Below are 27855 nucleotides of genomic sequence, written 5' to 3' on the forward strand. Positions count from 1 at the left end.
GAAACGTTTGAAACCCAATTGAGGTGATAATGAACGATAAAATGTTGCTTAAGGTGCTTTAGATTTATATATTCAAATAGATTGACAGATATTTTCCGACCTCCCCTTAGACACAAAGTACGATGACGATTACTGAGTATCTGTTGAGAATATTGAGATGTTATGTTGGTTATTCACTTCATAAAACTCATATTTATTACCAACACTCAACCTACATGTATTTATTACTAATCCTTACCCTACCAATATTACTAACCTTAACCCTTAATAACTACTAACCTTGACCCTTATAATTTATTATTATATTTAAGTAGTAGAAAGTAGAAATGGTGGGGAAAAAAATAGCCCTGTAAAATTTTAAGGGAAAATCTGAAGACCACTGACCTTTATTAATTTGTATTACAAAAAATATTTTTTTTGGTTATTTTGACTTAGCTCTGTTTAAATGAAAGCCATAATTTAATTTACACTACAAAAATGAAAATCACAATTTCTCAAGGTGAGATTCAGTTAATGTCAATATTGGGTTTGGTTATAAAACAAAATTGTGCTTTGGTGATGCAAGAGCAAATCACATGTTTTCATTCCATTTGCATTCCACATTGACCCAGGTGCATCTGGCGTTGCATAGCATATTTGCAATAACCTTGAACAAATCTAAGTTAGTGGGACTTTTTCTTCAGCTTGGGCGAACACGTGATCAGATTGTTAGTCATTAAAGGGACACTGTGTATGAATTACTCCCATCTTGTGGTACAATTATATATATCATTCAAACAAATTGTGCTCGCTTTTTCAAATGTGCGTTGCAACCCGGTTGCAATACTACTGTTGGCGGTATGTGCCAAGAATCTTTGACAACATGTCATCCAATACTACCTCGTCAAGTTTTCTTTCGGGTGATGAGGTACGTTATTTCAATTCATCAGTGTGAGCATGTATGAGTAATTACTCCACGAGCAAGATAGTGAATTGTGTTGCCATGTTTGTATTGTTTTTTACTGGTAATATTACTATGTCCTAGTCAAGAATATGGAATTATTTCAGAACTGGACATACAACCAAAATTTGTTTATTTTCCGTTGTGCATGCATTGTCAGAGAACCTCATCATTAGGTGATTCAACGGAAGGGAGAGGAAGGAGGGGGGGGGGGGGGGGGGGGACAGAGAGGCAGTGGATCAGTGGGAGGTAGTATATGGCTGTGGGGGGGGACGTGCGACGTCTGGCCTGCAGGGGGAGGTAGGGGACGGTTGGGAACACACCGGATCGGCTGGGGGGGTTGGACCTGGTTGCGAGCAGGTGCCCGCGATCAGGTCCAATCAGGGAATGTGTACTTATGGGCCTGCTTTGTGTTGCAGTAGAGGAATGTCACCTGGGAGAGGTGTTACCTGAGAGAGGTGTAACCTGTGAGAGAGAGATCCAGAGACTGTGCTCAACACCATGCCACACTATACGATCACAGAGCCAGGTAATCGGGCCCTGTCTTGTCAGAAGACTGGCCACACTACAAGATTCGAGGGTGCGATGCTCTCTACTTTGTATCATTCACGTTTGCAAGATATTTAGAAAATCTAAGGCTTAGAACTGACATAAATGTTTCTTACATTTTTGTCATAAAGGTTCCAGTAGTTTTTAAATCTGCCCAATGCAGCAACTCCTCACAGTAGTTGCGTTGCACGTGACATGCGCAATACAAAGTATTGCGCATGTCAAAAAAAAAAAAAAAATAGCAGTATCAAAGCATGCACAAAACAACCGAATAAGAACATTCGAAGTGACCATCTTTTCTCTTATTCTTTTTTTCTCTTATTTTTTTAAACAAGAATCCACTGTCCCGCATGTGTGTGTGTGTGTGTGTGTGTGTGCGCGCCTGTGTGTGCGAGCGTGTGTCAGTCTCAGCTCAGTGTGTGACCTAAAGGTCAAGTCTTTCCAGACGATTAATATGCCTCCCGCTCCGGGAGAAGGCCAGGCCCTGTAAGGCACGGCATGGTGTGGACACCCGTGAGGGAGATGGCGGTGACCTCGGGCTGATAACCTTGGAGACGTCGCAGGGCTGCTGACGACTTCCTCTGCATTGCCCCCGCCTGCATGGCCCCCGTCAGCTGCACCCGCGCCCACAGGCTGCTCAGGTGGCTGTTCTTCGTGACCTGCTGGTTGTGGAGGGGCAACCTCTGCTGGTCGGAGATCGATCCTGTTGCGACGATACGCGGTTCACTCCACGTTGACGAGATAGGACCGCGGTCTCACCTGCTGCAAGCATACACCTCTCCTCCATCGGCCCGTCCTATCACCCGGGAGTGGTTTCATCCCGATGGGCTGGCCGATGTCCAGCTCCGGCAGATCCCTCGCAGACCTGTCGTAAGTCAGCTTCGCTGCCTGACGCTTTACTCTCAGCTTGTCTGTAACTCCAGTGGTGACCTGAGGCTCTAGCTGCTGGTCGGCCACAGGGAGAAGAGTTCTCAGCCTCCTTGACATCAGTCGCTGTGCTGGGCTGCAGTGCATGCCCTCAGTGGGCGTGTTCCTCCAGTGCAGAAAAGCCTTCCAGGGGTCCTCGTCGGTACCATCTGCTTTTCTGCACAGGCTCTTCGCAATCTTCACTCCAGACTCTGCCTTGCCATTAGCCTTTGGGTGTCTCGGGGAGGACATGACATGTTCGAAGCCCCACTCCCTCGCAAACGCCCGAAACCCTCCACATTCAAACTGACCTCCACAGTCTGAAATGACCCGGTCAGGGATGCCGTACCTTGCAAACTGCGCCTTGCACCTTCTGATGGCAGTACTAGCTGACAGGTCTGGAAGTAGATCGATCTCCCCGAAGTCAGAATAGTGATCCACCATTCGCAGGAAATCCTGCCTTGCGTAGCTGAAAAGGTCCATGCTCACCAGCTGCCAGGGACGTGTGGGGAGCGGGTGTGACATCATACTCTCCTTCTGTTGCTCGTGTGCATACTCATTACACACTGAACACTGTTGTACATACAGTCTTTGATTTCTCCCTGCATGTTTGGCCAGTAGAGAGTTTTGCGGGCCTGTCTGAAATAAGCCTCACCGCCCACGTGGTTGTAGTGGATCCGTCTCAGCATCTCGGGGCGCATAGATTTCGGAATGATGACTCACTGGCTCCTAAAAAGCACACCGTCCTGTGCACTTATTTCATCTCTGATGGCCCAGTAATCTCTGATGGCCATGGGGCTCCCCCTTTGTTTTCTGGCCATCCGCCCAGCACGACCGACTTGAGTGTTTGAAGACACACATCCTCCTCTGTGTGTTTCCATATTTGTGCGAGTCGTTGGCAAGTGACGTTGAGGTAGTCTGCTTGCTGAATGGCTGCTGCGTCACACTGCTCCTGCTGCATGCTGCAGACCATTTCACATCTGTACTGAATGTCCATTCTCTGTGGCGGGGTGGGGGCCCTGCTGAGCGTGTTACTTATGTACATTTCAGGGCCTGGCTTGTACACCACTGTGAGGCAATAGTTCTGAAGTGTAAGGAGCATGCTCTGCAGGCGCACTGAGAAGGGGCTTAGAGAAGATTGACAGGCAGCAGCCCAACCCGTTCTGACTGGAGTCACTCTCTATGGTGACTGGCTTGCTGACATCATAATAACGTAGTACTGACACTGCCGTGACAAGCGTCTTGATCTCCTTCATAGCAGCATCATGTTTGGGCAACCAGTGCCACGGCACCTCTTTGTCCAGCAACCTTCTCAGCGGTTCACACACCTCTGACAAGCGGGGCATGAACCTCGAAAAGTAGTTAATGAAGCCGACACACCGCTGAACGCCTTTTGCATCCGTGGGGTTTGGCATGTCGAGGACCGCCCTGACCTTCTCGGGGTCCGCTTTGAGGCCCTCCGCCAACAGTACGTGGGCGTGGAAGCGGACCTCCCTCACACGGAACTGCAGCTTTTTTATGCTCTGTCCATGATAGCAATGAGGTTTGCGTCGTGGTCTTGTACAGCCTCCTCCGCTGTGTCCCCACAGCCGACCACAAGGATGTCATCCGCTATAGGCTCAATCCCTTTCAAACCGGCCAGCAGCTCATGTTGTTTCCTCTGGTATAGCTCCGGTGCGACTGACACACCGAAAGGGAGCTTCAGCCATCGCTTTCTACCCCACGGCGTCCAGAACGTTGTCATCAGGCTGCTCTCCACATCCAGGCGACACTGCAGGAATGCGTCGCACGTGTCCACCAGGGTCAAGACGCGTGCCTTTGGCAGCTTGTATAGCACCTCATCTAAAGTGGGCATGAGGTAATGGGACCTCTTCAGGGCTCAGTTAAGGGGCTTAGGGTCGATACAAAGCCTCAATTTGTCTGGCTTCTTCACTATGACTAGATTGCTTATCCAGTCCGTGGGCTGAGTGGTTAAGTTTCCATCCTTTTCATACTGGTCCAGCTGCGCCTTAACAGCCGCCTTGAGGGCCACCGGGACATTCCTTGGTGCGCACTGTACGGGCACACGAAGTGAATATCCCCCGGCAGTGACTCAACTGGGCTGGTGAACACGTCATTGTAAGTTTTAATAAGACAGTCTCTGGTCAGCTCACCTGCCTTGCAGTGCTCCACTTTGTTCTGCTCTTCGGGAATGGTGAAACGCATCAGGCCCAGTCTCTCGCATGTCTCCCCTGAAAGCATGAGACTGGTGCACACAAAAAAAAACTCAAAATGTGTCTTACCCTTTATGACACACTGTGTGCTGTACACGCCCATTGAGCTCATCCACTCACTGTTGTAAAGCCTCAGTCTGGTGAGACTTTTCTGAAGGGGAGCTCTAGGTGCCAGTCTCATCTTGTCTTTCATGCTCATCACGTTGCAGGTGGCTCCAGAGTCAAGCTGGCACCTCTGGACCCCTCTGTGGAGTGGCAGGTTTACAAACCACTTTTTCCTTTGAGTGTTCACAGCCCCCAAGCTCTCCGCCGTGTACACATCTCTCTCATCACGGTCATGGTCCTCCGGGTCCCCCAGCGGCGGGTCATCCACAGCCTTCAACTGACGTGCTTGCTGGCCTCCTTTCATGCATACTTTGGCAAAGTGATTAGCAATGCCGCACAATCGACATGTCTTTCCAAATGAATGGGCACAGGTCTCGCCCCCGTCTGTGTGGTGTGCCACAGTACTTGCATCCACCTGTGCCTCTCTGTGGCTGTGCAGATGTGCTGGCGGACTCGGATGGCCTGCCGGTAGGTCTCCGTCCTGGTCGCTGTCCATATGCTACATTGATGCTCTCCCCAGGCACAGAGCTGCTAAGTGACATGGATTTTAACTTATTGTCCAACACCTCCACTGCACGGCCAATGTCAATAGCCCCCTCCAACTTAAGGTCCTTTTCTCTTGGCATGCGTCGTCTGGCGCCCTCATCAGTTATCCCAGAATAAGCCTGTCCCTTATGAGCTCATCTCTTAAAGCTCAATATTCACATGTGGCAGCTTTCTCTCTCAGTCTTGTGACAAAAGCATCCACCGACTGTCCATCCTCTTGTTTAAGGTTTCCAAAAACATACCTCTCAAAGATCAAATTTTTGCTGGGTGTCAAGTATTGCCCCAGTTTGTCGAGTATTGCACCTGCGTCTTTCTGCTCTTCGTCCGTGAGGCCCAGGTTGTGCTTGTAAACATGGTGGCAATCCTTCCCCGTTGGCCTGCTGAGCGTTGCTGCCTGCACCGGCTTCTCTGCCTTGTCGATCCCGGTCGCAAGCAGATAATCCTCAAACTCTAAACGAAAAAGTCTAGACGAAATTTAGCCCAGTGGCAGTGAAGATCCCCAGTCATCTTCATGGGCTCCTGTGGCGGAATGTTTGAAGCCATCTTCCCCGCGCGGCGCTAACGCTAACAGGCTAACTGAAATTTCTAACTACGTCTAGCAAAACCAATAAACGCACGCTGTTCCATTGACAGACAACGTAGGACGCACTTGTTGACTGCCCGAGTCCATACACACACAAGCCCACCAGAGGGAGCTGTCGGCTTGCATAACACTACCTTACAACACTAGGCATTATGCTGGCAGTTTGAGGTTTATAATAGGTTATGATAGCTATTAGCACGTCAACAGCTGTTGGCTCCAAACAACCGGGTAGGGCCTCGTCTCGTCGCCGACCTTTCAAAATTCGTTGCAGACAAATTTGCGAGTCGTACACGATTTTGAAAGGTCGGCGACGAGGAGAGGTCTTGTAATGTGACATGCTTGCGATCTGCAATGTTTTTGCCAGCGACGTCCGAAAACCCCACGACGAAAAGTTTGTCATGTCAGAATTTTTTGGGGAATCGCGTGTCCATTGTTGAAATGAGGGAACCCCGCCCCCAGTTGCGTGAAGGAACCCCATCAACAGCTGGAGCTCACGCTCAGTGTTTCCAACTGACTTCACTGCACTACACTGAGTACACAGTAACTACTACAAAGATGAATACGATCAATAGCAAGAAGAAGAATGCTAATAAAGAAAACAAGAGAAAATGGAACAACATAACGGCAACAACTTTGGTTGAAATGTGGCAGCAACGACCCTGTATTTTCGACGTGTCCACAAAGGAGTTCCACGATAGGGTGAAGGGATGCAGCCTGGCGAGAATAAGCCGACGCCCTTGACCTACCCGGTAAGTTTGAAGCCAACAGCTGTTGACGTGCTAATAGCTATCATAACCTATCATAAACCTCAAACCGCCAGCATAATGCCTAGGCACTCGGGATCCATTGTTGACGCTCTGTTGCTAGGCTACGTTGTTGCTGCGGGTACTTTGTATTGCGCATGTCACGCACAACGTAACTACTGTTGCTGCATTGAGCAGATATAAAAACTGCTGGAACCTTTATGACAAAAAAGTATAAATATTTATGTCAGTTCTAAACCTTAGATTTTCTAAATATCTTGCAAACGTGAATGATACAAAGTTGAGAGAATCGCATCCTCGAAACATGTAGTGTGGCCAGTCTTCCGACAAGACAGGGCCCGATTTCCTGGCTCTGTGATCGTATAGTGTGACATGTTAAATCGTGGTGGAATATCTGAGAATCGTTTAGTCTGAACCAGCCATAAGGCTGTAGAGACCCAATGAGAAAGACTACACGTCTCGTATGTGACGACACGCTCCCTGCAACTGGCGTGGACAAGACTACCGGTATGCTTTCGGTATAACTGAAACTCTCCACATGCCCCGACTTATAATGGTTTTCACCTCTTTCGATGATTTCATCCTCCCCTTGGAAAAAAGCGATGAAGTGGAGCAGAGAGATTGCCATGTCTGTACCGGAGTTCCAAGTGCGGGTGGTGACTAACATCATTCGTGTCAAACAATACCTAACGTTATCAAACTTCTTCGCGAATTTCGGTAGTTTTCTTTGCATGAAAATTATCATTTATATCCACAAACAACATATGTGTAATACAGGGCATATAAACATTGGTACAAGAAAATAATTACTTTCTCTCCATTGAAACCCATTCATATCTTTCGATCTCATAGGTTGGGCTCTACCGGAGAGGGCGAGACTTCGCCACTCTATTGACATACCTGTCGAGAAGAAAGCAAGCAACTTCAGCGTCCCTTTGAAAATCATCATCCCTCATTACCTCTTTAAACCTGGGAGAAGCTACCCCGCTGTTTTTGGCAACACGGATTCCTTCCTGTGCCTTCATGCATTATGAACGAAAGTGCAGTGCAGGCTTTCGGGGAAGTGACAAGCATGTCTCGCTGAGCTCCTTCTACGTTTCAATCACGCTGGCTCTGATTGAAAACGCATTTAGCCTGCTAGTATCACGTAGTGCTTTATGTCCCACTCGGCCCTTATATTCCGGAAGGACATGCCTCCTTAGGACTTACCCTTTACAAGTAAATAATATAGGCTAATGTAAGAAATAAGAAATTCTTCTTTCAGGAGGATAAGTCTGATTATTGGCAGAGGTGATTTTACCCCAATGAGGACATATTTGTAAATTAACGCATAGATTTTTTTTAGCAAATATATTACTTAAAACACTACACAGTGTCCCTTTAATGGCCCTCTGGCCCGTTTTACATAAACTAAACAGCGTTCTCTGTGGGAGTGACTCAAGGCTGTCATTGGATATGGGTCTCATGCTTGGTTGGCATATCTGTGGTCCCCTGCATTGGTTTTTGCATTGACAGTGGCTTCTCATTGCAACCAAAGGAACACATTTTAAAATTCCCACTTATTACTGTTTTATTAGCCTGTCAACTGATTGATAATGTGAACAGAATTTGAGAAGGTAATTTGGTTATCTTATTGTTTAATCCTCAGTATTTTCATTTACACAAAAGAGGTATGTATTAATAATTTTTGGTTTACGACCAGGGCAATGTGCAGTGGGATGTTAATGTACTGCCTGATGTATACACTGGTATTCACAAGCTATGGCATGGTAATACATTTAATATGCAAATGTTAAAAATACTTATTTATAATAATTTTGGAATCAAATGTATTGTTTTTTTTTTGAGGGGTTTTTATTTAACAGAAAATAAATCAAATTTCAGCTGCAGTTCCTCATTTGTTACACAAACCAATATAATTTTATGTCTTCACTTATGATTGTTGTGGGTTTAGTTACACAGTCACATTCCAGCGGATGTATTTTTTGGCAATTTGGTTTGAAGGTCCTGGAGACACTCTCCTGGCTTATGGCAGTGGTGAGACAAAGACCACCAGTCCATCTCCAAAGGAAGGGGTCAATATTTCTTGAATGTGTTGCAACAACAACACATTCAAGATCAATCTCTTCAAAAGTGATTTATCTATTTATATTAATTTTTCATCTAAAAATGCTCCAGTTTTTCCGGAGCTATTTGCTGCTGCTGACGTTAGCGGACCCAAACTCTCCTGGCAGTAGCGGCAGTGGTGTATTAATCAGTATGTCCTCACACCGACCCCTATTACTCTGCCATCAGAATCTTTCAGGCCTTATCGGACTCATTTCCTGGTGTTGGCTGAGCTACAGTGTGGGTTTTTGATGCAGAAAACAGACAGTGCTGAATTGGACACTGTGGACAGAATGTTATCTGCTGGGAGCTCCCCAGATCAAGATGGGTTCATAAGGTCAATGTGAGTTTACGTGCTAGATTTCCAGCATCTTCAAACAATCTGTCTATTACAAAATGTGAACTATAATCTAAACTATTTAACATTTGGTACTAAACTCTTCCTGCTTCATGTTTTGTGTCTGTAAGTATTGTATTGAAGTAGGCTTGTTTTAATTGAACACAAGTAATTCATCTCTATGGGCGATTCTATGCATTATTGTGAGAGATATTAACATAGGGTTAGAAATAATTGTGGACCTTTGTATTTGATCCTGAGCTATTATTTAACATTACCAGTAATTGATTAGTCAGTTATTTTTTGTGTGTGTGCTTGTTCATGTTTGTGTGCATGTTTCTGTGCTGGAGATGGCTAATTCAGGAGTTATCATTGGATTTAGTATATGCAGCACTTTTGATATACAAAAGTAATATGGTGTATTGCACAATATGTAATGATGTGTTGTCCCTTAGCATAGAAAAATATACTCTTGACTACAAACCTTGTATAACCTAGCTTAAGATATGCTTAAACCTCCACATATTTGATCCATAGACAAAAACTTGTGTCAAACTCTTCAAAAGGAGCAAACAACCTTTACCCAAACACATTTGAATAAGAAGAAATGAGAAGCAATCATAGGTGGTTCTACTTTAGCTCAGAAAATCCAACTATATATTCAAGCAAATAATATATACATATGTTTATATATATGTACATATATATAGCTTCTTGAATAAATGTCATTGTGCTTTCTGTGACTGGTGGCGTATTTGACTCTTAAGACAATATTCATCAAGGTGTGACAGTCCAGTTGTATTCCTATCGAATACGGGCAAATGTTTTACCATGTGAGCCATGCCGCAGATATCAAGTCCGAGACAGGTTGTGAACCCTGGCCATTCCAAAGAAATCCAATCTGTCCTTTCCCTGGATGAGCCACACTTGTTCAGCAGACCAAAGTCAGGGCAGAAGCCATGTTCAATCATCACTAATTCCAGGCTATAGTCCAGACCGAAACATGGTCATTGTGTAAAAGTTGCAAATGCTAAATGAGACTCCAAGGCAACCATTTAGCTCATTTGACATGGATCCCCTCCTTGTTTATCATCTACCCACGCCTTCCACAATGTAAATGTAATTCAAATACATTTACAGCATATCATTGATCAGGGATATTATCCCTCTGGTTTAAAGTGTGGATGCAGTGTCTATGGTTCTAGAGACTGTTCTAGCAGAGCATCTCCAAGTGCCAGTTCTTCAACTGATGTTGCAGCTTTGACTTCTCCACTTATGTCATGGTTGTGTCTTTTGATTACCATGTCCTCGCAACTGTCACATCAGTTCCCCAGCACTGTTATTTCAACTCTGTGGACTTTAACAAATCTCTTCTCCCACTGCATGATATTATAGGCAGGAAGAAGAGCGTCGTCAGATGGAGGTGTATATGTAGATGACAAGCAGCAGTAAGAGGTTGAGTACGATGCCGAGGAGTCCAAGCTGAGCCAAGAAGCGCTCCTCTGGTGAACTGTTGTACGGGGTGGCCAGGTCCATGTGAGGCCTTTAAAGGGACTCCAGGAAAACTGGCCACTATTAGATATAGTCTGTAGGTTGAGCTTCAGAATTTGTTTAGGTATTAGTATTATACAGATATTTATATGTGTAAAAAATTAAATTACAACAGCTATCTTGTCGATGAGTGTGATAAGTGTTACTTTAGATGCAAGATGCATAACAAGCCCAACTCTTTGGTCATTGGTAGTTGAAATCGAGGTCAAAATTATTTTTATGTTACGTGAATGTTGTTAAAAAGTGGTTCATTCTGCTGTAAGAAATGACTATAAATAGCTCCTGTAAGGTTAAAACGAAACACGTTTTTGGTCAAAACATCTCGATGATAGCAGGGTCATCTCCGGTGCAGGTGTGTTTTGGTGCTGTATAAACACACTCCCCGGTGATCTTTACATGCAGACTCGGCTCTTAGTGCCTTAATATTTAATATACGCTTTTGTATCTAAATAATTGAAGACGCAGGCAGTCCTAATGGAAGATGAACCGTGACGCAGCCAAGGAGTTCACAAAACAAGTTGGTGCAACACAAGTGAGTGTCAGTGTGCAGGGCCGTTCTGTTGCTTAAATAACAGAGTCCTGGTGACTTAAGGTCAGGTGACGGTGGTGTAGATGTAGACAAAGATGACCACCAGCAGGTTGAGGATGGTGCCAATGATGCCCAGCACTGCTAGGATTCTCTCTTCGCGTTCGTTGGCAGGCTCCTCCTCTCTTGCATGAGCACTGCAGACGTAGCGACCATCGGTGACCATGGTTACCATCACAGCACCCCGACTCCACAGGTTGCGATGCCTGGATCGATGGAGAAAGAACAAGGATTGGGTTGGATGATGATGAGGGAGGTGATGATGATTCCATAGATAAATGGTTGGTGTAGTTGTAGGAAGGTGGTGATGAGGACAAAGAGGTAAAAATTGTTAATTCGATATTGAAGTGAAAAAAATTAACGGAAAATTAGGGATGTCCGATATTGGCTTTTTTGCCGATATCCGATATGCGATATTGTCCAACTCAAAATTTTCGATTCCGATATCAGCCGATACCGATGTCGATATTTGGGTTATTTATTTTTCCTCAAACCTAATTTAGGTAACATTACATATCTCCTGTTGTGGAATTAACACAACATGCTTAATGTTATTGTGATGCCCCACTGGATGCATTCTTGAATGCAACAAGGCTTTCCAAATTTTAACATTGTCTGTGCAAAATAAGAAAAATACTTCAACTTAATTTAAGGGAAAAGTGCCATGTTTATTTTTATTTTTTTAATGGTCTCAGACAACAGTTTGGATTACACTCTCCCTGAGATAATCTTGACAATGCCCACAACAAATAGGGCAAACTTGACTTCACAAATGATAAAACATTGTACCTGAACAACTATGTGCAACATAGCAGTATGTTTCTTTAACTAAAACTCAATAACCTTAGTTGAATAAATGCACAAATATGAGTCAATTACAATGTGCACTGTACTGCACAATTTTGAAAACATTTATTTGAGCTATAAAAAAAAAAAAAAAAAAAAATCGGTTTTAAGGCAAAAAAAATCCGATGCCGATATTGACCGATATTACATTTTATGCTAATATCGGGCCGATAATATCGGTGGGCCGATAATATCGGACATCTCTACGGAAAATCCTATCAGCATTGCTCATACAAACATGTATACACGTGAGCAAACACAAACACATCCACTGGCTTTCTTCCAGGGATTTTTGCGCTGCGTGTTCGCCTGTATTTCAATATTCATGAAGTAAAAACAATGAAAGTGGCTTTTATTGGTTCCCCATCGACCCATCTGGATACCAAATTGAGCCTCACTCTTCATTTGTGTCTTGCATGCTGCTGTCATGTTTGCTCATGTTTGACCTGTATATATTTGGAATTAGATTGTTTGCTGAAGATTCACACACATTTCACGTAACATACTGTATATAGTATGTCTTTTGAAGAGATTGAAAGGGATAAGTCTTGCATTTTTTTTATTCCAGATTGAACTTCAAAGCCATGGTGGAGATTTGCGACATGGATATCCCATTAGAGCTATGTACGTCAACTCACCTGCATTCACATTGCCCCCCTCTCTGCAGTCATTATCGTTTCTTACTCTGCAGTCAATAGGTTGTCTCACTGTGCAGTTTTATTTATTTATGGTTTCTCTAGTCTGAAGCCTAAACACTGCTCAGGAGTCAACATTGGGGGCAATATATTTATGAGTCTGTCGTCTTTTTCCAGCACAAAAGACTTTAAACATTGAATAACTCGTTATTTGTATACAGAAAATTGCTACTAAAATGATCCTGCTCCCAGCCAAAGCTTTATTTGTCCCCCAAGTCCTTTTCCCCATTTCCTCTAAGCCTTCTAATCATCTAGTCCTCTTTTGGATGAGTAGCTTATTTTCCACTACACTTCCCCCTATCTAAGTCTGCTGCACGCATGCCTATTCTGCCAAGCCCTGTAAACCAGACACCAGATCAGACGATCATCATGGAGCATCATCGCTGATCTAAAATCAATTGTGTCTGTTTCAAAATGAACAAGAGGAGAGGTGGCGGGGGTTGAGACCCACCAGCGCTGGTCCTGCTGCATGACTCTGAGACAGTATTAGGGCAGGAACAGGTTTGAACCAAAATGAGGGATGCTTTTGTGATATGTTCTTGGCCATGCATTATCATCTATATGTCTGGTTTGTCACACAAATCTGTGTGAACTTAAAACCCCCAGAACGTTGTTTCTGTGTGTGTGTGTGTGTGTGTGTGTGTGTGTGTGTGTGTGTGTGCGTGTGCGTGCGTGTGTGTGTGTGTGTGTGTGTGTCAAAAGGTGTGTCTACCAGGATAGGATCATCTTTAGATAGCAGTGACGTGCACAACTCTTTTACTGTGTGTGTGTGTGTGTGTGTGTGTGTGTGTGTGTGTGTGTGTGTGTGTGTGTGTGTGTGTGTGTGTGTGTGTGTGTGTGTGTGTGTGTTTATATATGTCTGTACAAGGGCTCGAGGATACCACCATTGTTGTATGGCGCTTAGGCGTTCAACAGTGTAATATGATTATTTCCAACCCAATTACGAGGGAAAAGAACACCTCTGAACTCAAGGCAAATTAAAGACCCCTACAAACTTATAGATTCATACCACATCGTACCACACCAATAACAAAGAAGGCAATGAGGCTGATGTTTATGTGTTCCAGAAGGTTAAATAACGCCTCACTCTTCTTTGCCTTAATTATTTTTAATGTCCCGAAACCTAACCCTTGTTTACTTATGCTCTAGTTTTGGTTTGAAACTATGAAGAGAACTAATGGATGGTGATAAATTGAGCCCTACATACAAACAAAAAAACATACTGCAATCCATCCATCCATCCATCCATGCATACATACATACCTATACATACATCAACATACATGCATGGATGAAGGCATGCATACATGCATACATACATACATACATGCATACATACATACATACATACATACATACATACATACATACATACATACATACATACATACATACATACATACATACATACATACATACATACAAAATGTTACGAGAAGAACAAATATAGCCTACTTCTCTGTTAAAAAAACAATTGCGCATTTGTTCGGTATTTTTCAGTTGTGTTGTGATGATTTGTGAGCAGAATAGTAGAACCACCAGGGTGAGGGTTAGAAGAGCCACCAGGGTGAGGGTTAGAAGAGCCACCAGGGTGAGGGTTAGAAGGGCCACCAGGGTGAGGGTTAGAAGAGCCACCAGGGTGAGGGTTAGAAGAGCCACCAGGGTGAGGGTTAGAAGAGCCAACAGGGTGAGGGTTAGAAGAGCCACCAGGGTGAGGGTTAGAAGGGCCACCAGGGTGAGGGTTAGAAGAGCCACCAGGGTGAGGGTTAGAAGAGCCACCAGGGTGAGGGTTAGAAGAACCACCAGGGTGAGGGTTAGAAGAACCACCAGGGTGAGGGTTAGAAGAGCCACCAGGGTGTGGGTTAGAAAAGCAACCAGGGTGAGAGTTAGAGGACCACACAAGGATGAGCCACCAGGCTCGGGATGCCCTGTGGCTGATGGCACAGTGGGCTTTTCTCAAATATTCGTTCCAGAGATTATTCCAGTTGATCTCCATTCTGCAGGCGACCAACCTCCTCCGTCATGTCACCCTCTATCATTGTCATCTTCATTGCAGTTGTCACATAGTCCTCTCCTCCAAGAATACATTATCCCTGCTTATGTTTTCTGTGTGCTGCGGCAGGCTGCTCTCTTTTTCATTTGACATCCTGTTTAGCAGATTGATGGTGTTTTCCAAGACATATAAACTCTGAGCACAGCGGCACAACAGGGCTTATGTCATGAAATTGGCTGTTTGACATGTCTCCACTGGTAACTTTGGACAAGCACAACCTCAAACCCTGCACATCCAACACTACTTAAACCAAATCCACATTGCAAACCCTGGTCCTTGGCTCCTTGCAGCAGCAGCAGCAGCAGCAGCAGCAGCAGCATAACCTTTGCCCAAGTCATTAAAACTGCATTAAAACTCCTAGGATCAACCTGGTCACATAGGAATCCGTGAAATGACCACGGGCGCATAAATCAAAATCCCTAGTGGCCTCACGGAATCACTCCAATTTCCGTGATGCGGCCACGGATTTTGCTCCAAAGCAAGTTATTGACACTCATATTCCTTGGCACACACACAGATCCCCTTTTCAACGACCAAGTCGACCACGGGAGCTTAATAACATTAATAATTGTCTTACATATAATAATGAGATTCTTATAGTTGTTACTATAAGATATAATAAACGCCTTACAAACCCACTTATTGAGATTTATTCACTTACCTATTATGTCAATGTTAAACCTTTACTAAGCATTTTCTATGCTTATTAAGGTTAATCAATCATTTATTAAACTGCCAATTATGCATTTTGCAGGTACGGGATCTAAAGCGGGAACCATAATTCTTTATTAAACTGCTAATTATGCATTTTGCAGGCATGGGATCTAAAGCGTGAACCATGTTTATTAAAGTTAATAATTCCTTTATTAAACTGCTAATGATGCATTTTACAGGTACGGGATGTAAAGCGGGAACAATGGTGAATAAGGTTAATAAGTCCTTTAATATACACTTAATAACTAGGGATGCACCAAATTTCCGGCCACCGAAATTTTTCGGCCGAAAATGGCCAAAAAGCAAATTTTCGGTTTTCGGCCAAAATACTTTTATCACCGAAACAACAAAGCCGAAACAGAAATTTGTGATGACGCAAACAAAAAGCGCGGCCAGCACACGCTTGTCTGGATAAGCGCCAATATGTCTGCGGTGTGGACGTTTTTCAATGTTTCTGAGAATGTCCCACATATAGCGATTTGCAAAAATTGCAATGCCTTGATTTTAATGAAGTTAGTACACAGTCATAGCCATAAATGCAATGGTACTAGGGTTGCCGCGGTGTGGACATTTTCACACCGAGTAATACACTCGTGTCAACACCGGTATTACGGGTAGAAACGGTATAAACTTTGAAACTAGGTCAATCGCCATCTTCTCCGTAAACTCTCCTCTCACACTCACAAAGCGTCTGGCAGCACGCAAATTCTCTGTGACAGTGTCTTATAGCGTTCTATATATAATAGTATGATATAATTTTATAGATAATATCACGGCCAAAAGCTCTGTGCGCCTCCGGATGGCCGTAGCGCGGGGAGCTCTCGTAGGGATTGGGCTTTGCGGGGTTTATTTACCGGCGTTGCTATGGTTACCGATCTTGTGTGTTCCAGCGCTTTATTAGGTAGCCTATCTATTAGGTTTGTATATATTTTGTTTTTATGAAAAAATAAATCAAAAATAAAACAGTGCAAAGACAAACTAAACAAAGACTTTTTTTTTTTTATCAAATAGGCCTAAAGATGACGGCGAATTTCTTTTTTACTGGAAAAAAATAATACAAAATAACTCGGTGTTGGCCTCATCACCGGTAACACCGGTAATACCGTACACCGCGGCAACCCTAAATGGTACTAATAAGTGGCATAATATTTTCTTTCGGTGTTTCGGTTTTTGGTTTTCGGCCTTGGTTTCCTCATTTTCGATTTTCGGTTTCGGCCAAGAATTTTCATTTCGGTGCATCCCTATTAATAACAGTTAATGAGTACTATATCTTATCAAGATCGATAAAAGGTCAAATAAAAAATACAACCGTAAATACAATGGCGGTGAATCACATCTTTTAAATTTATTTATTTTTTTTAATTTGAAAAACTTAATTTGAAAAAAAACGTATTCTTGAACATGAATGCGGAGGGAGTGTAGTCTGAATGACAGAGATTCCATCAAGGCAACCAGTGCTGAGTTGGAGGGCTGGTTAAGAACAGTGGCCAAGTCTGGGCCCCCTGGAAGATTCAAGGCCTGGGTCTACCAGCATGGAATCCTCCCAAGATTCCTCTGGCCCCTGCTTATCTCTGAGGTCCCGGTGGAAGGATTTGAGCAAAGGGTAAGGAGCTATCTACACAGATGGCTGGGATTGCCACGCAGCCTAAGCAACAATGGGCTGTACGGGAACACAAATAAGCTCAGGCTCCCCTTCAGCTCAGTCAGGGAGGAGTTCATCGTGGCACGGGCACGGGAACATCTGCAGTACTCAGGATCCAGAGACTACAAAGTGTCCGGGTCAGGGATTGTTGTGAGCTCAGGGAGGAAGTGGAGGGCAGCGGATGCAGTCCAGCAGGCAGAAACTCGACTGAAGCACAAGGCCATCCTTGGAACAGAGTTGCGAGCTTCAGTGGAGGAAGAGCGAACAAGCAGAGCAGTGGCGATGCGGCCGCAGGGAGCCTGGATGAAGCGGGAGGAGTGTCACCTGGAAGGATATCTGGCAGTGGAACCCCCAGAGGATCAAGTTCTTGATTCAGGGGGTCTATAATGTCCTCCAGAGCACATCCTACCTGTGCATATGGGGCAAAATAGAAACACATCCATGCCCCCTGTGTTCAACGATAGGGACACTGGAAGACATCCTGACCAGCTGCTCCAAGGTGCTGGGTGAGGGCCGGTATCGATGGAGGCACAACCAGGTCCTCAAGTCCATCGCTGAAGCAATCAGCAAGGGGATCAAGGGCAGCCAACAGAATAAGGAATATATTCGATCTGCCAAGATACTGAATTCCAGACAGGCCCACATGTCAACGCCTGTCCTGTGTGCAACCAGAACAAGACCTCCAGTCGTCCACCAGCCGGCTTCCTGCACCCATTGCCTGTTCCTCACCGCCCATGGTCTCACATCTCCCTTGACTTTGTAACTGGCCTACCTACATCCAAAGGCCACACTGCTATCCTCACAGTCATCGACCGTTTTAGCAAGATGGTCCACTTCATTCCCCTTTCCAAGCTTCCCTCTGCCAAAGAGACAGCTGAACTGGTTCTCCAGAACATCTTTCGTCTCCATGGACTGCCCACTGACATTGTCTCTGACCGGGGGCCCCAGTTCACATCCATGTTCTGGAGGGAGTTTTGCAGCCTAGTTGGGGCCTCGGTCAGTCTGTCCTCTGGATTCCACCCCCAGTCCAATGGGCAGACTGAGAGAATGAACCAGGACCTGGAGACCACTCTCCGCTGCTTGATGAACCACAACCCTGCTTCCTGGTCTGAACGACTGATCTGGGTAGAATATGCCCACAACACCCCCCCCTACTCTTCCACTGGAATTTCACCCTTCCAGTGCGCCTATGGGTATCAGCCCCCATTATTTTCCAATCAAGAGTGGGAGGCTGCCTGCCCATCGGTACAAGCCTTCGTTCACCGTTGTCGGCATACCTGGGACCGGGCACGTACCGCTCTCCTCAAGTCGGTCGACCGCTATGCTGCCGCCGCCAACAAGCACCGCACGCCTGCTCCTGCCTACCAGGTTGGCCATAGGGTCTGGCTCTCCACCCGTGACCTGCCCCTAAAGGTGGAGAACCGCAAGCTGGCTCCTAGGTTTGTTGGACCCTTTCCCATAGCTTGCATCATCAACCCAGAGGCGGTGCTTCTTCGGCTTCCCCGGTCCAAGAGGATCCATCCGACGTTCCATGTCTCCAGGATCAAGCCAGTCCAAGAGAGTCCTCTGGTTCCTCCCATGCCGCCCCCTCCGCCTCCTCAGCTCATTGATGGCGGTCCCGGGTACGCTGTCAGGCGCCTTCTTAGCTCTCGCCGCCGTGGACGTGGGATGCTGTCACAACTTCAGCAAGGCTTTAGTTTTTCAGTTGTCAGTTTCCTGTTTTGCCACACTAACTCCTGTCATTTCAGACTCTGCCACTCCCTCCTGCTCTACATTAGCTGTTTTCATTCACCTGGCCTACCACACCCCCATACTCACCTGCCCCTCTTCATCTCCTGCTGGAGCTGGATTTTTTTTTGTTGACAAAAAGGATAAATCCCTCCGACCCTGCATCGATTACCGCGGTCTGAATGATGTCACCATTAAGAACAGATACCCTCTCCCACTCATCTCCTCTGTATTTGAACTGTTGCATGGGGCTTCCGTGTTTACCAAGCTTAATCTCAGGAATGCCTATCACCTTGTTCACATTCGTGAGGGAGATGAGTGGAAAACGGCGTTCAACACCCCTAGGGGCCACTATGAGTACCTGGTCATGCCTTTTGGACTTACTAATGCTCCAGCAATATTCCAAGCCTTGCTGAATGATGTGCTGCGGGATTTTCTCAATGTGTTCGTGTTTGTATACCTTGATGATATCCTAATCTTCTCAAGGTCTGAACGGGAACATGTGCAGCATGTCCGCAGTGTCCTCCAGAGACTCCTTGAGAACCAGCGGTTTGTGAAGGGGGAGAAGTCTGAGTTCCATGCCACTGAGGTGTCGTTCCTGGGATACATTGTTTCAGTTGGACGTATTCACATGGACCCCACCAAAGTTAAAGCAGTGGTAGATTGGCCGGTTCCCACCACTCGGAAGAAGCTTCAACAGTTCCTGGGGTTTGCCAATTTGTATCCGTAGGTTTATCCGCAACTATAGTTCTGTGGCAGCTCCTCTGACAGCCCTCACCTCCCAGAAGCTAGCCTTCCAATGGTCCCCTGCTGCAGAAGAAAGGTCACGGTTCTCTTCTGTTCCCATTCTCATCCTTCCGGATCTAGACTGCCAGTTTGTTGTGGAAGTGGATGCGTCAGACTCCAGGGTGGGTGCAGTCCTGTCTCAGCGGTCAGCAGAGGACCAGAAGTTACATCTGTGTGCTTTTTTCTCCCGCAAATTGGACCCCAGCAGAAAAAAAATTGCGACGTCGGAAACCTGGAGTTATTGGCTGTCAAGCTGGCTCTCAAGGAGTAGAGGCACTGGTTGGAGGGGGCAAAACATCCGTTTATTGTATGGACAGACCACAAGAACCTTGAGTACATCCGGTCAGCCAAACGGTTGAGCTCCCGTCAGGCCGGATGGGCACTGTTCTTTAATCGCTCTGACTTTACCCTGTCTTATCGCCCAGGTACAAGGAATGTCAAACCAGACTCCCTGTCCCGTCAGTTCCAGTCCGACAACTTTCCCACACAACAATAAAGCATCGTCCCCACTAAGGTGGTCATTGGCGCAGTTTCGTGGGATATCGTGAACAAGGTACAACGGTCTCAGGCCGACCAACCGATACCCAGTGCTTTCCCCGATAATCGTCTGTATGTGCCTGTGAATCTCCACTCTCATGTCCTCCAGTGGGGACATTCTTCTCGCCTTGCCTGGGGTTAGGCGCACCCTAGCTCTGCTGAAGCAAAGTTTCTGGTGGCCTTCTATTGAAGAGTGTTATCCATGTGTTATCTGTCAAGGGACAGAGGCTGCAACAGAGGCTACTGTTGCTAGCTCCTGAGAGACAACCGGCCAACCGCGTGCTCTGACACTGAACAGACCACCAATCAACACCTTGCGTGCTGGGCTGCCTGGAGGCTGTGCGAGGACACCGGGACAAGACGGCTGGAGCTAAATTATTGTCTAGTTGTGGTTGTTTTTTATTGTGTCTCTGTAGCCGAGGGTTTTAACAGTGTCTCTGTATCCGAGGGTTTTAACAGTGTCTCTGTATCCGAGGGTTTTAACAGTGTCTCTGTATCCGAGGGTTTTAACAGTGTCTCCGTATCCGAGGGTTTTTAACAGTGTCTCTGTATCCGAGGGTTTGCACTGTGCTCTCTCTCCACAGGCTCTCCACAGGCTGATCCGAAGGCTGCAGTGTGACGCCGCAGACGCAGCCGTGTGACGCCGCAGACGCAACTTCCGGGTAGCCGGCTTGGTTTGGTTTGTTTGGTTTGGTTAGCAGGACGCTTAGCATCGACCTGCTATCTCGGTTTGTATCTATTTTTCGGTATTTATATCTGTGACCTGTTCTGCATACTCTGTACTGTATTCGCTGTTTCCTCGCCGGAGCTCCGTCTGCATCAACCACAGTAAGAATGGATTGCGGTTGTTCTTGCTCTGCCTTTCTCATGGATAAGATAGCTCTGTTAGAGAGACGTATCTGTCAGCTAGAGGATGAAAGGGTAGCGAGCATAGAGAAAACAGATACTCCAGAAAGTATAGAGAAGAGACCCGCCAGGCGGACTCGTGGAGCTAACGCTATCGTTAGCAGTGACTCCGTCAAGGCAATCCTGTCGGCAGCACCACTTGCGAGGCAGGTTGCGGTCAGTTCCCTGCCTCGCAAGTCTTTTTCGGGGGTAGAAACGCTAGTCATAGGTGACTCTGTTACACGTAAAGTTAGGCTACACTCGCCAGCGACAGTTATTTGCCTACCTGGGGCCAGGGCTCCCGACATTGAAGCTAAACTTAGGGTGCTGACATGCGGTCAGACCTCATACGGAGTTAGATTAGATGCACCAAACACCGACACTAGTTTCGACAACATTGTAGTTCATGTCGGCACCAACGATGCTAGGACAAGACAAACTGAGGTCACAAAAAGCAACATAGCTAGGCTTTGTGACTTCGCCAGAAAGATGTGTCGGCATCGATTAATTCTCTCTGGCCCTCTACCCGATAAGGGTAATGATGAGCGTTATAGTAGACTATTGTCTCTAAATCGCTGGCTGGCCCTATATAGCTCAGAGCAGGGCTTTGGTTTCATAGATAACTGGCCCTCCCTGTGGGGTCGTCCTGGTGTGCTCATGAGAGACGGCCTACACCCTACTGGGTTAGGTGCCTCAATTATGTCAAAAAACATAAATAGATGTCTTAGTCAGGCGTGACTCATCCACTCACAGCACGCTGGGCTGCAGGAGTTTAGTAAACCTGCTAGCAACATGATAGTCTACGTTGCAGAGACTAGAACAGAGTCTAGAACAGCAGATGGGTTAGCTGAACCAGGATCTATTGCACCAATTGTTTCAGAGCTGAGTGTTAACCGGACTCCCTCTGTAACTAATGCTGTACCTATATGTACGGTGGTGCAAAACTGCATGTCAAACGGCATGTCAAACGGCATGTCAAATCGCATGTCAAATCGCATGGTAAATCGCATGACGCATGACGCATCACATGAAATTAACGCTGTACCTATATGTACAGTCGTGCAAAATCGCATGTTAAATCGCATGACAGAGCTGAGTGTTAACCACACTCCCTCTGAAATTAACGCTGTACCTAGTACAGGCGTGCAAAATCGCATGGCAAATCGCATGATAAACCGCACGTCAAATCAAATACTAACAACTAACCGGACTCCCCCTGAAATTAACACTGTACCTATATGTACGGTGGTGCGGCCCCGCTCTGTCTCGAGGTGTAAAAACCCGCAGGCGAGGACCGCGACCAGTATGTCCAACTCTGGCGATCCCACTGATCGCCTCAGAGCTGAGTGTTAACCAGACTCCCTCTGAAAATAACGCTGTACCTATATGTACGGTGGTGCGCCCTTGCGCTGTCTCGAGGTGTAAAACCCGCAGACGAGGGCCGCAACCAGTATGTCGAAACCGCGGTATCCCCTTGACCGCTTCAGAGCTGAGTGTTAACCGGACTCCTTCTGAAAATAATAAAAAGGAAGCACTCAGAATAGGGTTCATGAACATAAGGTCGCTTTCATCGAAAAGGGCTCTTGGTCCATGATCTAATTATTGATAAAAAGATCGACATACTGGGGCTTTGTGAAACCTGGTTAAAACCAGATGAGTTTCTAGCCCTAAATGAAGCTACTCCACCCCATTACGTTAGCACCCAAGTATCTAGAGAAGTTAAGAAAGGTGGTGGAGTAACCCTGATATCTAATTCTAAGCTTAATTTAAAGCCAAAGAATAGATATATTTTCAGATCCTTCGAAGTGCTAGCGCTCTGCACCTCAGCTCCCAGGGAAGCAAAACGAGTTCCAGACTCTTTTGTTTTAGCTGTAGTATACCGTCCCCCAGGACCGTATTCAGTTTTTCTTGATGAGTTTTCTGACTTTGCAGCTGATCTGGCTACATACTCAGACAATGTTTTGCTTATTGGGGATTTCAACATTCACGTGAATAACCCGTCTGATGCCCTCACAAGGGCTTTTCTGTCCATTACAGATACGCTTGGCTTCAAACAGCTCGTCCAGCACCCAACCCACATCGGTGGAAACACGCTGGATCTCGTTCTGACCCGCGGTGTAGACATTTCACAGCTAGTGGTCTCTTCCTACACCTCAGCTTTATCAGACCATTTTTTGCTCACTTTCCAGGTGGTGGTATCCTGCCCCTGCGACGATCAGCAAGCTACTTTCAGCTGTCGCCGCATCACACCTGCAACCATTACAGCTATGGCAGATAAGTTATCTGGTTCACTTGCACCTCTCTGTAACTATAGTGGTTCTGTGGAGTGTCTTACTGATGACCTCAACATTGCCTTGTCTGTTGCCATTGTTTCAGTTGCTCCGCACGTAACTAAAAAACGAACATTGAAAAAACCAGCTCCTTGGTTTAATGCAGAAACGCGCATTTTGAAGCGAAACTGCAGGATCCTTGAACGTAAATGGCGCTCGGCAAAACTAGAGGTCTTTTATCTTGCATGGCATAATAGTCTGATCACCTATAAGGGTGCGCTGACTATTGCCAGGAATGCCTACTATTCTAGTATCATTAATTTGAATAGAAATAATCCTAAGTTTCTTTTTGACACGGTGAGGAGTCTCACTCAGAAACAGAATCAGACCGTAGGCTCCTCGATCGTGGCAGGTGAATTCATGGATTTCTTTGAGAATAAGATTCAATCAATTAGAGAGGAAATTGATGCTTGCCGTGCGGCTAATCCTACACATCCTGTGGGGCAGGATGGGGTTCTCCCAAGTAGGATGGTGAACTCTGACGCAACTCTTTTGGAGTTTAAGGCAATTTCTTTGGTGGAACTTGAAAGGGTGATAAAGGCCTCAAAGCCAACAACTTGTATGTTGGATCCTCTCCCTTCCAGGGTTCTTAAGGAACTTCTTCCAACGGTGGGGCCTGTTATCCTCTCGCTTATGAATCTTTCGTTTTCAACAGGAATTGTTCCCTCCAATTTCAAGGCTGCGGTGTTAAAACCGCTACTCAAAAAGCCAGGCCTAGATCCTGAACTAATCAGGAACTATCGGCCTATATCGAATCTGCCCTTCCTGTCCAAGGTACAGGAAAGGATTGTAGCGAAGCAAATTGTTGATTATCTGACCAGGAATAATCTCTTCGAACCTTTCCAGTCGGGGTTCAGGAATTTCCACTCAACTGAAACTGCTATTACAAGAGTTGTAAATGACATCCTTTTAGCTTTGGATAAAAATACAAGCACAATGCTTGTGCTGTTGGATCTGAGCGCTGCGTTTGATACAATCGACCACAGCACTCTTCTTCACCGTCTTGAACACTATGTTGGTTTCGGGGGTACGGCTCTTGGTTGGCTTGAATCGTACCTCACCGATAGAACCCATTTTGTGCTTCATGAGGGTGCAGAATCAAAGCGCGGTAAATTGCGCTTTGGCGTACCACAAGGGTCGGTTCTTGGTCCATTACTTTTTGCAATTTATATGCTTCCCCTGGGTGACGTTATCTGCGGCTTCGGAATTAGTTTCCATTGCTATGCGGATGACACCCAGCTTTACATTCCTGTAGATTCCGGGGACTCGGGCCAGATTCAAAGGGTTGAGTCCTGTCTAGCTGCTGTGAAGGGCTGGATGTCACAAAACTTCCTACAGCTTAATACTGGGAAGACAGAGCTGATGATTATCGGCTCGAAGCGGGACCGGGAAAAGTTTGAGGATGGCGAAGCCATCTGTGGTTGGATGGCTTCACCATCCCACAGAGTGCATCCGTCAAAAATCTTGGTGTCCTGTTTGACCCTCACCTATGCTTTCACCAACATATAAAAAGTATAACTAGAATTGCCTTTTTCCATCTGAGAAACATTGCAAGAATCAGACCAATGTTATCCGTAGTGGATGCAGAGACACTGATTCATGCATTTGTTTTGTCAAGACTGGACTATTGCAATGCATTGTTCTCGGGATTACCAAACTCTACCACAAAAAGTCTACAGCTGGTACACAATGCGGCAGCTAGACTGCTGACCAGAACGAGAAAGTTTGATCATATTACACCTATTCTCGCCTCTCTACACTGGCTACCAATAACTTTCAGATCAGACTTTAAGGTGCTATTGTTAACCTATAAAGCCTTGCATGGATTATCTCCATCGTACCTGAAGGACCTGATCATTCCTTATAGTCCTTCTCGGTCCCTCCAGTCTTCGGGAGCTGGCCTTCTTTCACTGCCGAAGGTTAAAAAGAAATCGGCTGGACAGAGAGCGTTTGCCTATCGAGCCCTTTTTTTATGGAATAGGCTGCCATCAGCGATCAGGGAAGCTGACTCTGTGGAGCTATTCAAAGGGAAGCTCAAAACGCACCTCTACAATCTTGCATTTGGAGTGTGAAAACAACTGATGCGAGAGTGAAGACTACTCTGTTTGCTTGTGCTTTTCTTATTACATTATACATTCCCACTATGTACTTTTCCGTTCTAATTCACTATTCTGTCAGTTGTAGTGTGCTGCGGGTGCTGGACTGGATGCCTGGACTCTCCTCATGGATAACAGGCCAGAACCCCATCACCATTTTAATATAATGTGCATGTATTTACCTGTATGTCAATTGTGGCACTCATTGCACTCCTGACCATCCCTGGAAGAAGGGATCCCCTACACTGCGTTTCTTCTCAAGATTTCTTCCTTGCTGATTCAAGGGAGTTTTTTCTTGCCCGTGTGGGGGCATGGGTAAAGGGGGGTGTCACAAATATTTGGCCTGTTAAGCCCATTGAGACTGTAATGGTGATTAAGGGCTATACAAATAAAATTGAATTGAATTGAATTGAAGAGGACACCAAGGAGATTATCGCTGCTTGCCAGACTTGCTCTCAGCACAAGACTGCTCGGCATGCCCCTTCTGGTCTTCTTCAGCCACTGCCTATTCCTCATCGCCCATGGTCCCACATCTCACTCGACTTTGTGACCGGATTGCCCCCCTCAGAGGGTAACACCACCATTCTAACATTGTGGACAGATTTTCTAAATCTGCTCAGTTTGTTCCATTGCCCAAATTACCATCTGCCAAAGAAAACGCTGAACTTTTGTTGTAACATGTTTTCCGTCTGCATGGCCTCCCTTGTGACATTGTCTCAGACCGGGGGCCACAGTTCACTTCTCGTTTTTGGACAGACTTTTGCCAGCTGTTGGGGGCCACGGTCAGCCTTTCCTCTGGTTTCCATCCTCAATCCAACGGACAGACAGAACGGATGAACAAGGAAATTGAGACTGCCTTGCGTTGCATCGCGTCCCAGACACCATTTTCCTGGTCCAAACAGCTTTTGTTCGTTGAATATGCTCACAATACGCTTCGAAGCTCAGCAACAGGGCTTTCTCCTTTCCAGTGCTCTCGGGGATATCAACCTCCACTGTTCCCTGAGCAGGAGCGAGAGGCCAGTTTCCCGTCTGTCCAGGCGTTCATCCAGCGCTGTCAGCGCACCGGGCCCGTTCTGCTCTCCTGCGTTCGTCCGACCGGTACCAGAGAAATGCCAACCGCCGTCGGTTCCCTGCACCATGCTACACTCCTGGTCAGAAGGTTTGGCTGTCCACACATGACCTCCCACTCCGGGTAGAGACTAGGAAGTTGGCCCCAAGGTCTGTGGGCCCGTTCTCCATCACTAAGGTCATCAATCCTGCTGCAGTCCGTTCCGCCTTCCTCGCTCTATGAGGATTCATCCCACCTTCCACGTCTCCAAGGTCAAACCCATTAAGGAAAGCCAGCCCTCCTCCATACCCCCTCCAACCCCCCCCGGCTCATTGATGGGGGTCCTGCTTACTCTGTCCATCGCCTCATCAAGTCGCGACGGCGGGGAAGGGGTTTTCAATACCTTGTCGATTGGGAGGGTTATGGCCCGGAGGAGCGCTCATGGGTTCCGGCTCGTTACATCTTGGACCCTGACCTCATCTCAGCTTTCCATAGGGACCATCCTGACCAGCCCGGTGGGACGTCAGGAGCCGTCCCTAGAGGGGGGGGGGTTCTGTCACAACTTCAGCAAGGCTTTAGTTTAACAGTTGTCTGTTTCCTGTTTTGCACACTAACTCCTGTCATTTCAGACTCTGCCACTCCCTCCTGCTCTGCATTACCTGCTGTTTTCATTCACCTGGCCTGCCACACCCCCATACTCACCTGCTCCTCATCAGCTGATCAGCCCCTCAGTATATGTACCGGTCCATTTCCCCCAGTTCTTTGCCAGATTGTCTAGTGTGTTACCTAGCTCTCCCGCGCCTTCTCATTCTGTTCCTGAACCTGCCTGCTCGTGTATCGACCTGCCTGTTTAGACTTTGGACCTTCCTTTTTGCCTGCTCCTACTGGATTGACCTGCCTGTTTGGACTTTGGACCTTCCCTTTTGCCTGCACCTACTCGATTAGTTTGCTACACAGTGTTTGAATAAACACTGTTTCTTCACCTGAACTGTTTCTCTTGTCGTGCTATTGGGTTCTCGTCTGCCATTTTGTGAAACCTGACAGATGCAGTATCGTGTGGATTGGGAGGGATACGGTCCGGAGGAGTGCTCCTGGGTGCCGGCTCGGTTCATTATGGACCCTCGGCTCATTTCCGACTTTCACCGTCTGCATCCTGGCCAGCCTGCCCCATCCTCACTTCTGCCCTCTGCGGGCCCATCTGCTGGTGGACCTTTTGATCCTCTGGTTAGGGGTGGCATCGATGTGGCTGCCTCATCCTCTTCATCTTCCTCTTCTGCTGCGGAGGACATGGACTCTGCTGCCTCTGAGG

General features: G+C 46.3%; 1 protein-coding gene and 1 long non-coding RNA gene across 2 annotated transcripts; both read left to right on the forward strand.

The window, feature by feature from the left end:
• The first annotated feature begins 6310 nt into the window (after window positions 1-6310).
• LOC115561681 (uncharacterized) lies at window positions 6311-7542 on the forward strand. Its single transcript, XR_003979957.1, has 2 exons — window positions 6311-6591; window positions 7459-7542. It is a non-coding gene; the product is annotated as an uncharacterized LOC115561681 (long non-coding RNA).
• A 9357-nt stretch (window positions 7543-16899) lies between these two features.
• LOC115561610 (uncharacterized) lies at window positions 16900-26694 on the forward strand. The gene is given in 11 exon segments (XM_030381754.1): window positions 16900-17515; window positions 17601-17873; window positions 17921-18758; window positions 19351-19590; window positions 20297-20324; window positions 20772-20822; window positions 22601-22645; window positions 22647-23255; window positions 23319-24806; window positions 24809-25459; window positions 26506-26694. Coding segments are annotated over 11 exon segments (5028 nt in total).
• The last annotated feature ends 1161 nt before the right edge of the window (window positions 26695-27855 follow it).

The sequence above is a fragment of the Gadus morhua genome, chromosome 16 (genome assembly GCF_902167405.1).
Source record: "Gadus morhua chromosome 16, gadMor3.0, whole genome shotgun sequence".
Classification (NCBI taxonomy): domain Eukaryota; kingdom Metazoa; phylum Chordata; class Actinopteri; order Gadiformes; family Gadidae; genus Gadus; species Gadus morhua.